General features: G+C 38.4%; 2 protein-coding genes across 3 annotated transcripts; one reads left to right on the top strand and one right to left on the bottom strand.

Moving 5' to 3' along the window:
* Window positions 1-626: 626 nt before the first annotated feature.
* Window positions 627-4,101, top strand: mrpl41 (mitochondrial ribosomal protein L41). Of its 2 annotated transcripts, none has more exons than XM_069682372.1 (2): window positions 627-659; window positions 1,212-4,101. In XM_069682372.1, exon 2 carries the CDS (start codon window positions 1,252-1,254, stop codon window positions 1,657-1,659), a length of 408 nt encoding a protein of 135 aa, XP_069538473.1. In that variant the 5' UTR covers window positions 627-659; window positions 1,212-1,251; the 3' UTR covers window positions 1,660-4,101. The 2 variants fall into 2 exon arrangements, with proteins under 2 accessions (XP_069538473.1, XP_069538474.1); XM_069682373.1 differs by having other exon boundaries at window positions 1,215-4,101.
* Window positions 2,498-9,892, bottom strand: dph7 (diphthamide biosynthesis 7). The gene is made up of 10 exons (XM_069682371.1): window positions 9,856-9,892; window positions 9,364-9,532; window positions 8,333-8,466; window positions 8,168-8,255; window positions 7,203-7,297; window positions 6,513-6,670; window positions 5,944-6,016; window positions 5,792-5,857; window positions 5,478-5,650; window positions 2,498-4,687 (listed from the first exon to the last, which is right to left on the bottom strand). Exons 2-10 carry the CDS (start codon window positions 9,493-9,495, stop codon window positions 4,290-4,292), a joined length of 1,317 nt encoding a protein of 438 aa, XP_069538472.1. The 5' UTR covers window positions 9,496-9,532; window positions 9,856-9,892; the 3' UTR covers window positions 2,498-4,289.
* Window positions 9,893-11,401: the final 1,509 nt, after the last annotated feature.

An 11,401-nucleotide genomic window follows, 5' to 3' on the forward strand; every position in this document is an offset into this window, starting at 1 on the left:
CAGACCGCTACACATCAAGGAGGACAAACAAATACAAGCGAAAAACCGAGCGAACAAGTCTGCAATGACAGAGTCTAGAAACGGGTACAGACGCAGAGATAAATCACTTCACTCAACCCGCTTACACTGAAGCGACCAAACAATTTTTCCCACCTACCTTTCTTGTGTGAAAGTTTTTGTGTACAGCTTCATGCCATAGAATAGTAACTCCAAACAGTGTCTGGTGAAAACAATTACTTTCCTGTCATTCATTTCAAAATAAAATCATCTACGAAAACGGACGGAGAGCCATACCTTGCGTTTCACACAACGACCGAATTGAAAAAGGACTTAGGGACTAAATCAATGGCTGTGTTTTTTGTTAAGCGATACAGAAAATATCTAAAGTTCAGGGGAACATAAACAAACACAATTTCTGCTTTGGGTATACTGATGTGACTTTAAGCCCTTTATTTTGAAGGATCGTTTGTCTGTGTTTTAGGCAATGACTGTATGGTTTTAGGTAACTGCTTACTTGGCGCTTCACAACCAGTGACAGTTCTGTAGTAGTATCCCACATTTTAATTGGTCGATGGTGTTACTTGTAAGCCAATCACTGAGCATTTCATTGGAAAATTGACATGTGACGTTACTTGTGCTGGACCAACAGTGTGCTCAAGGTGAGAGGAGTCGAATCTAATAATTTTTAAACGTACCGTCAATTTAAAGCTATAATAATTGTAGAAAAGAAGAATAATATCACATTTGTAACGGTATCTATACTATTTCAGAATAAATCAATATTTAGCTTACAAGCAGACGGCGCAACATTAGCTAGCTTGTAATGTGTCGTTAGCTAGCTTAATCGTACTGTAATGCGGCAACAGAAGACTTATGTTTTCTATCCTAAGCAATTCAACGAAGATTTTCTTTGCCTTTTTTTCCGCTAACGTTGCATATGGAACAATGTGTTTATAAGTAATGGTATCAACCTTTAAAGGTTTCGGTAAGCAACAGCAGACAAACGAAGGTAAAGGTAACTGACAGCTTGTCGGAAAAATCTTGTTTTAGAGATGGTGATTGCATCTTTGGACAGCCCTTGAACCCTTGGCTGTTATAACGCTCCTTATTCCAAGTTTGCCTACATGGATATTCATTAGTTGAATTATAGAAATAGTAACGAACGACACTTGACTTCACTAGAATATGAATAAACAATATATCACTTTCAGCAGGTTTTCTCTGTGCTGAAAAGGGAAACGCTGTGGCACCATGGGTGTGTTATCCACGCTGATGAGGGGTCTGGTAAGAGGAGCGGACAGGATGTCTGAGTTTACCAGTAAGCGTGGATCAAGGACTCATAATAAAGGCAGGGGCGCAAGGCCCACTGGACTGAGGCTCTCCAGCAGCAAGTTTCTGTCCATACGAGCAATGATTCCCGAGTTTGTGGTGCCAAACTTGGAAGGATTCAAACTTAAACCTTACGTGTCATATCGCTCACCAAGAGGAACCGAGCCCCCGTTGACAGCACAAAGTGTGTTTGCTGAGGTTGTGGCGCCTCAGATCAAGAAAGACTTCGAAGAGAGCAATTTCAGTCAAGACCAGCTGGAGAAATATGGATTTGAACCCACGCAGAAGGGCAAGCTCTTCAAGCTGTATCCGAAGAACTATGTGCGTTAAAGGTGCACTTTAGTTTCCATGCATTTACAAAGAAACGAGCTGACTGCTGATTTATTATCGTCTGAAAGCTGCGGACAGACTGATGGGACACTTTCAGTAGTTTCACAAGTGTGACAGTATGTCATGCTAACAAATATACACTTCCTACAAATGGTTGACGTATCTGTTACTTGATCATTGGGCAGAATAAATCTTCAGGGGCTATATTCCACTCTAAAGTGTGTGTTAATCCTTGTATATAACAGTTTTTGAGCATATAATCATTCATGTCAACTGTTTTATCTACAAAAAGGGTCCTATTGTGTTCATCACAGATATTGCCTGCCTACATGTAAAACCCTAAAAATGAAAACTAGGGCTGCTTTCTAAAATACACATATCCAGACAATTTAGTATGGCAGAGAGCTGTGCAGTGTAAGACAGTGATAGACTGAGCTGCTGGGAGAGCACAGACAGAATTAAGAGAACAAGTTAGATGTAAAGATAACCAATAACTGAAATAAGGACAGCATGAAAGTTACAATGACAGCCATGCATACATAAATTAACTGTCATGAATATAACATTGAATGTTAAAGTCTACAATCAAGGTAAACTACATACATGGCAATGTGAACATAGCTGGGCCCTGCAGTATAGGTGTTTCTTTCAGGCTCTACAAATGGTGTTTTGATCTTTTTTTCCAACAATATTCAAATTTTGTGTTACACACTGCAACATATGTATGAGCCAGAGGGTCAAAGGTTAAGGTGCAATCTTTGTGAAGTGGTAGTATGTACTGTGTGCAAAGTACAGACTTTAGAAGTTTTAGTTTAGAAGAACTTATTTGAGTGAATGGACAAAGTATACGATTTGGTATACAGAGTAGTACATGGCATGCATGCCTTGAGGCTACAGATAATAATTCATCACATTCTTTCATTCAGAGAATTATGAGTTTTCATTTTGCTTCAAAACCCTTAGATTCATTAACAGTGAGCATAAACCTTTTCAGTCAAGTGTCGTGAATGTAACTACATGCAAATATGGCCTCTACAAATTTTCATTTTCCAAAAACATGTTGACAATATGAGAAACAGGACTGAGGCAAATCCAAAAAGGGTTGATGCAGCCTTAATCAGCCGTAAAAAGGCTACATTCAGCTAATCCGGGCTAAAGAAATAAGTATAAGCATCAACACTGCCAAAATGTAGTTAACTGAATACAGGAGAACGGTCAACTAAGTGAATTTCCTCTTTGTTGATTAAATTTAGTCACATTCACACATCTTCAGGGTTCCTACAGTGTGGAAACGTTTATATTTTAATCATTTCCAGGGCTGGTTAAGCATGATATTTAAGAAAAGAAGGATGAAAAAACATCTGTTTCCATAATCTGTTTTCTAATATTCACACAAGAAGTGTTTTAATGGCGTTCAGATCAGGCAGAATGGTAAAAACATTTACCACGGTGTGAAAGAAGGCAGGCAAGGGTAAGGTTTACATCTTCTAAAGAGGGCAAAAAAGTATATTGCGTGAAATGAACACACATACTTACAAAGATCTGCATATTCATCTGTCATCCAAAGTGTGTTATGACTGCCTTGTTTCCAACATCAGTGACCAAGTTAGTTTGAAAGGAAATGCTGCAATATCTTTGAATTTCATATTTATAAAGCATCACAAGTAACCAAATATTAGGCTTGTTTAAACATTTCAAAGGTATGCAGTGATGTAGTTGTGAGAAAGTTAACCAACTATCTTTTTTGCGTATGGAATCTCACTTAATTGCAGCATTTATCGGTTTCCAGAGATACAATTTATTAACAAAGCTGCACAGACACCATGAATGTTAAATGATGTCACTTTTTCAGGTCATTTTAAGTTATTATTTATACAAAGACTTAAAAATATGGATGAACAGTAATATAATATTTATCTATTTATTTATTATGTTGAGGAAAATATTATGAGTATAGGTAGCAGCGGTTGGTATACTTCCTCTTTGGACAAAGTTGATTGACAGAGGAACAAAGAGTGAAATACACAGCAACCATGGATAAATGCAAGGTTTCAGGGGGCTGGCCTGACAATCCAGAATGTAAAGCTTGGCAATATAATTGCCTACATAGTCATAGTGTAACAGAAGTTATACATGTTAACCGTCGAATTGTAAAACTTTTGAGCTATTTGTACTTTGACATTTCAGATATGAGGAGTCTACAGTGTGTGGACATTTCGGTCAGGAAAAATGTGGAATTTGAAATGGAAATGTGTAAAAACGTACTGCCCGAGTACCTACAGTACTTTACCTGTTAAAATTGTTGCTTATTTTCAAGCAGTGTGTTTAGGCTGTAATGAAATGAAGGTATGCAATGGTTCTATTGAACTTGTGCAGTACAAGGTTTATACCATAAGCTTATAAAAATCTGTTTCATTATGAAAATATATTTTCTTTTTCTAATTGCATATTCTGTGATGACTTATTCTGAAGTGTGAAGAACTTCATAGTGAAAAAAGTGGATGGCAAACATGATATCATACCCCTGTTTTAGTCAGGCTATATATTCTGCTTTACTACTGTTCATGTTATGATGTGGTTTAGGATATATATATATATGTAGTGTCAATGCAGCCAGTGCTCCAGCCCAGTCAACACTGTTGAGCCTCATCTGGAGCCCAGTCCCAGCGCCACACATGCAGCATGTGGTCGTAGAATGAGCAGCTCGCGAGCAGACAGGACACTGACGAGGCATCTTCATTTGAGTTGATGACAGGGCCTGCAGTAGGGGCGGTAGACGGCGCCGTAATGCCCTCTGGGATGTATCGTCCTGCATCGTCCTCTAGGGAAGTGTCAAAACTGGCAGTGGGAGATTCATACTGAATCCTCAAGTGTCCTCCGCTCTCTGTAAGGCTTTCCTTTGGTTCTTCAGCAAGAGGGGAGCAGGGTGCAGGTTCCTCCAGGGACAGCCGGGACCAGTCGGCTCCGTATGCCAGGGAGTTGTGGAGGATGTAGGAGGCTACGACAGGACATGCTCCTCCACTGCCCTCTACACAATGACAGAAAACAGAAATATGGTTTCAGACAAACTCAACAGTAACTGTTATGCCACACTTTTGAGGTGTCTCGGTCTACACAGGATTGATTTTTATCACCCAACTTATAAACTATATAATGAAATAAACTTTATTTATGAAGCACCTTTTAAAAAATTAGTTACATTTAGTTTACAGAGATTACTGTAAGTATAACTATCAGAAAGTTATCAGCTGGCTTTTTTTGTAAAGTTACTTAACCTCATGGTGGTATGATTAATGAAGTTCAACAGAGCAATACAGAAAATATCTTGGCATTGTTTTCTCCGTTACTACCATCTGAAATTTAAAAAATATTAGGAAATAGCCATAATTTGCTATCAGGAATTGATTAAGGGCTGTAACATATAGTTACATTCTTCTCAATTCTCACTTGATTTATAACCTCTGAGTGAACATGTTCATAATAAATGTATGGTAGTGGCTAGTTTTAAGACTTTTTCAATACAGGATGATGTTCATTTTGTACAATATTGTTTCATTTAGAGTAAAATGAACAAAAAGCTGGATTTGCTTTCAGGAATTGACTGTAATTAACAAGTTTCTCCCATGGTGCTGGTCATTTAGGCATATTAATCCATATTAATCCAAACGGTAGTCTGTAAACCAGAGGGCGACGTCACTGTGGCTGCATCCATTTTTTATATACAGTCTTTGATTGATACCTAAAAATAAACCAATCATCAAGTTCAAGTTATCAATCCAGAGAAAGAATTTCCTCGCCCATCTGTCATTCACACTCACCTAAGGCTTGCTTGCAGTGAAGGATGTGGAAGTCATTGTGCATACAGGCTGCCAGTAGCAGATGGTCATGGGTTGGGTGCCACTTCAGCCTCCATACCCCTCCACCTGTGGGACTCTCGCTGAGAGGCTGCCGCATGTTCCTGCCATCCCACAGCAAAACCTGCTCATCATAGCTGCAGAGAGAGATGCCCAGAACACAAGACTTTCACAGACATGACTGAAGAATGAGTGGGACAAGAAGACCAAAAACGGAGAAAACAGTGGTAGTAAGCAGTAGTCAAGGCACCATTGGCTCTGTTCATAGGCATATTTACCTGCCTGTGGCCAGAATGTGTTCACGATGTGGGTTGCTGTGAATACTGCACACACCCATTGAGTGCCTTTAAAGACAACAGATCAGTAATTGTTAATGTATCAAAAACAATCTGCCCAAATGAATGCTGATAACACCAATACCAGTACTTACCTTTTACTAGTGAAAGTGGGGCAGGAGGAACCAAGCCTGAGATCCCAGCCTTTAAGTTTGCAATCATCACCACCTGTTGAAGAAAAACACAAACACATACAGAGAGGAAAATGTGCAAATGCATATACACGTATAGAGAAATAATTTGAAAGATTATATAGCAGTCAAAAACCACCATTTTGAGTACTTTTACTTTACTGGTATCAAGTTCCTTTTTCTGATAGCCCTACTGTTACTTCAGTGAAACCTTTATGGCAGAACTTTTACTTTATTTTAACACTGTGACATTAATACTTCTCTGTACTAAAGGACATAAGTATTCATTTCAATACTTTCATGTACATACTTGGGTGAAAACCTTTGATGTTATGATTTTTACATGTGTGTTGGTCAATACTGATGGTGGTGGCACACATTGCTGGTGACAGCTACAGTGGTGACTGCTGCAATCGAATGTCTATGGTTTTCCCTCCTGTGTTTATGACTTGAGTACAGGTGAAAAAGGTTTTACCTAGAACCCTTTTGGCTGGCCTGTTGAAACAATTTTTAATTCAAAAGGTTTGTTTTACCAGAGTAAACCAGCTGAGTGTCCCAGTAGGAGAAGGCTGATATCCAAGCCTCAAAGTCATGAGCCTTCCACTGTGACAAAGCTGTCAGACCGCCTTCAGCCAGTGTGAGCACACTGACGCAGCCTGCAGAGTCGCTGCACACCACCCGCACATCGCTGCTGCTGACACAAACAGAAGAAGGTCAGCATGATGACATGTGTTGCCAGATTGGACTTACACAAAGTAGCAAAGCTTGGAAGATGTCGCAGTGGACCATTTTAAAACTGTTTTTTGGATGTGTGTGTGCAGACAAATGCACACTTTTACTTTTATTACAAAGCTATGACAAAATAAGAAGAAGTGGAAGGTTTCAACACAGTAGTAATAAACTGGAATGACATATAATTTTGATTGTTGTCAGTTATCAATCTTTCCAAGTTTAACTGAGCTGCTGCAATCAGAGCCTCACTGATCTGAATCATACTTGAACGAGAGGAGGGGCCTAATGATTTGTATATTACTGATATTCATGCTGGTGTAAACTCCATCACAAACCAAATGTTACCTGCCAAATTAAATAAAAAGAAGCGATAACAATTGGGTGAAAAACTGACATCACTGGACAGTTTTGCAACGAATTTTGCATTTACTGTTGTATGACAAAAATACAACTGCAGGTGTCCTGGCTCTGGACCATGCTGAATTTATTACCTGTCCATTCTTCCAGTGGACCAGTCTAATGACAGAGCCAGCCTCTCTGCTCCCACCTCCATACTGCTCAGAGGATGCAGACTGCGGCTGCCTTCCTACAGGATGCAAACATTCATGAGCGCAAACAGCCACATCAACAGACGTGACACACCAAGTCTAACACACATAATTAAACATGGAGCAGAGTAAACACACTCATCCTGCAATTAAACATTTACTGCTCAAACACATCATTAAATTACATCAGCAGCGACAAAGCAGCTGTATAACAGCTACATCATATTGGGCCTTGGTTTACTTCAGCTGGTGCACATTTACCTTCCTCTTCCTTCACTCTGAAGGGGCTGTGGGTGGTTAAAACCCATTTAAGGGTCAGGAACAACAGCTGTGAAGGTAAAATGCTACAGCACAAACAGCTTGAAATATAACAAATAAAATGTGTGTCAGCTCCTCTCCTCACTTTAAATAAATGTTCCTGCCATGGCCATATTTCTGACCAGTATGGGTTTTTTGTGCCTGTGTGCAAATATGTATTCTGTTGCTATGAGGACCTTTTATTGTCATCTTGCAGGTGTCTCCATCAGATTGGCTTCTTCAGTCTGGTAAACACAAAATCTTATACTGTACGTGTCACAAAAAGCTGTACCGTGTCCTCTACAATGTATTCTTAATAAGCAAATTTGATATACAGTGGCACTTTAATGCGCTTGACGTTGCATAATAGAATAAATAGAAAGGTTTTAAAATAGAACTTTAATTGCAGTGCTATTTAGTGAATAGTTTTCTCTATCATCAATTATATTGATCGTATTGTGGTCGGACAAATCACAGTTTCATCATAGGTTGATGTATCCAGTCAACTATTATGTCCTGTCAAACATGCTGATACTTTACACAAACATCAGCTAAATGCTAGAAATATAATATGTCAGTGGCTGTGATTCTTCTGATGCCACATTTCTCACCTGACTGTTTGACAGTGTGTACAGCTGCAGCTCTCCACTTGCAGCTGCCATCCCCAGCACTGCCTCCCCTGACAGTGGAACATGGCACCTGAGTGAATGCAAAAGAGTCAACAAATATGTGCAGTGACATCAATTGAAACACCGGTTGAACTTGATATTTCCTACCATTTCAAATCTAAAATGGCAGCTGTATCCATGCGCTGTAGCTCAGTGAGAGGGGGGCTCACTGATCCCTCCCGCCTAAATTCAAACAAATACACGCGACCTGTCCGGCTCGTGGTGGCATCCTCTTCACTCGTCTAAAGGAAGAACGTTAAAGGAATATGAATCAGTGATGCAGGAGCAGGAATGACTGTGGTCTCAATATGTTATGGTGTCTGCTGCATAAAAAGAGTCAGAAAGGACTATGGCTGCATAAATAATAATCCTTGTCTTTAGGACTCCACAAGAAATACTTTTTATACAAGTAACCTCTTGGTTGCAAAGAAAATTTGCATGAATCATTTAGAAATATTATATTTTTAGCATCACAGTACCAGGCTATGGTCAACAGTACAAACCTGCTAACATGGCTGCTATGAAGACCCAGCTGCTGGGGCTCAATCATGTGCAAAACCCTGCATTGCCTCACTTCATTTAAATATCCATTCTTGGGCTGCTTCCTTCTCTTTTAATTCACATTTCAGAGTTGCTCTATCCTACACACCCTTTGCTTCATAACACTTTCCATCTCTTTAGTCTGTACATATTATTACCTCGTGTTCCACTTACTCCTTTGAGTAGAAACTGAAGCTGTCTATCTTGGTTCCCCTCTCCATATTCAAACTACTAATTAATTGCAATCCCAATGCCCACAAACCTACATTGTGTAATTAGAAATTAGATCACCCTGGGTTTGCTATCTTAACACTTCAAAAATCAAATTTAGAAATATGCACCGAGATAGAGGAGTACAAACTAAACTAAGTACACGTTCGATTTATAATAAGAAGATATTTGGCCTTAATGGTGTATTAGCTGATAATAAAACTGGCCAATTAACACACAGAAATGGTAATCCAGAAGCATCCTACAAGTCATTACAGCTGCCAAAGTAAACATGTATTCAATCTACGGATGAAAACAGGTCAGACAAGTGTCTGCTGATATCAGGTTCTGTCCATAGGACAGTAACGACTGTTCGTATGAAATCTCACCCCTTTCTGCAGCTGATATGTCCCGCAGGCCAGTATGTCGTGGCTCGATGAAACAGGGCACCACTCCACCGTGTCAGCACTCAGCTCCGTGTCAAACACCTGTAGATTGCGGGTCCTCGACTTCCAAGCCATGACCGCCTGCTCTGCATAACGTCACTGTGCCGGAGAGCTGAAACGTAAAATTATGTATATGTTATTATTATGATATCAAGTTGCTAAAGCACGTTGGAGCTTGGCCAGAACTTTCTCGCCAACTTTAATTTGAATATGTGAGCTAGCTAAATAATCTTTTGGTATCTGTCAGTTAACCTAACGTTAGCTAGCAAGCAATAGCAAACTCACTGCAGTCTCACGCAGCACAAACTGTCCACAGTGAGACACTTAAGATGGTTTACAGGTATTTAACGGATGGATAAAATGTCCGACTCAAATTAACTGTGGGTTCATACTGGATGAATATCCACAGAAGAACTCATTATCAACAAAACTCACATGTGAGCCAGTCCCAACCGTCCCAACTCGACGACCCTTTGCGTCGTTACGTCACCGCTGGGCTAAGGGTGCATTCAAGAACCACTGCAAACATACGTAATGTGTTTTGTGAAAAAATAAGTATTACTCCTACAGGAAAAGTCTTGTGCCGCTGGAACATTTTCATAGATACAGATTGGCAGCGGGCATGGTTCTTATACCATATAAATTATGCATTTCTAATAAGGTTAAAGAAATACCTTTTGCACAACATGTAACCAACAAACCTTTATCTCTCCAAATTCTCTGAAAGTGATAGCAAATGTACTTTCTGTAATGACGAACAGAATCTTTACCCAACTTGTTTTACCACTGTACATATTCCACTACATTTTGGACTAAAATGATGCAATATATGTTATGTAGATGTAAAAATAACATTAATATTTAATGTAAAAATGTTTAATGTATTTCAAACATGATAAATATAACATTAAATTGATTGTTATCTTAATGATATTATATGGTGAATTTTATATTCACAAATGTAGGATCACAAAAGGGATTGGGAACCCTAACTTCACTGCATTTTTACGTGAACTAAAACAATATATCAAAAATCTCAAGCCAATAGATATTGAAAAAAAAAAAAAAAATTAAAAAAATTAAGTAACAGAACATTGGAGATTTTTGGTATTACACCAAAAATATCCATTCTAACAACAAATTTAAAGGTTTATTACACCAAAATATTTTTTTTTTCTATAAATACATAGCATTCACTATTTTTTTTAAAAGCAAGATATAGAGATTGAATCTTTATGTACAATACAAAAATGGAAATGAACAATTAATGTTGTGGACCTTTGAATCCAGCGAATCTGCAGGCTCTGGGTTGGCAGACTCATGCTGATCATGTGTTGTAAGTACTCAATGCGACCACTGGCAATTAATCATTGTGCGTATACTGAAAAGTCAGATGACCAGGCACTGTCACGGAATTATATCCCTTGACAAAATGGAATTTATCCTTCCAGAGAATTTCTGAGACATAGCTTTGGTCTTGAGTATAATAATTGTTCATTTTGTGATGATCAAATTGAAACGACAGAGCATGTATTTTTTGATTGTATGTTGCGGATGCTTTTTGGGGTGATTTTCCATTTCTGCTTATCTTCTAAAATTCCCAATCTACTCTATTTAACTTAAATATATGGCGATTAATGTAACTAAAATAGATGGCAATTAATGTAATAATTATACACAAAAATAGATACCTTAAAGCAAAACCTAATTTCAATACTTTCCACAAGGAACTATGTAATTGTTACCTACCAACCAAATTTATGGAGTAGAGTAATGCCTTAAAATTCTTAAACTTTGTAGAAGACTGTAAACCCTTAGGACTTTGTTTTGCTTTTCTGTTGTCATGTTAAATGACTTTCTACTGATTTATATGCAATGCCATTCATGTTATTGTATAACAGTTTGTTGTTGATGTTTTGTTGTTGTATGATGTCAAATTTAAATTAAGTAAAAAAATAAAGATGGCCAGACATAATAGCAT

The sequence above is a fragment of the Semicossyphus pulcher genome, unplaced genomic scaffold (genome assembly GCF_022749685.1).
Source record: "Semicossyphus pulcher isolate SPU_LCO1_2020_fin unplaced genomic scaffold, fSemPul1.0.p SCAF_6, whole genome shotgun sequence".
Lineage (NCBI taxonomy): Eukaryota > Metazoa > Chordata > Actinopteri > Labriformes > Labridae > Semicossyphus > Semicossyphus pulcher.

What these genes read in the sequence shown, in the direction of transcription:
- mrpl41 (XM_069682372.1), top strand. Translation starts at nt 1,252, where the DNA reads ATGGGTGTGTTATCCACGCTGATGAGGGGTCTGGTAAGAGGAGCGGAC.
- dph7 (XM_069682371.1), bottom strand. Translation starts at nt 9,495, where the DNA reads ATGGCTTGGAAGTCGAGGACCCGCAATCTACAGGTGTTTGACACGGAG. An exon ending in CATATCAGCTGCAGAAAGGG is followed by an intron (nt 8,467 to 9,363) that starts GTGAGATTTCAT and finishes TTCTTCCTTTAG; the next exon opens with ACGAGTGAAGAGGATGCCAC. An exon ending in CACATTCTGGCCACAGGCAG is followed by an intron (nt 5,651 to 5,791) that starts GTAAATATGCCT and finishes CTCTCTCTGCAG; the next exon opens with CTATGATGAGCAGGTTTTGC.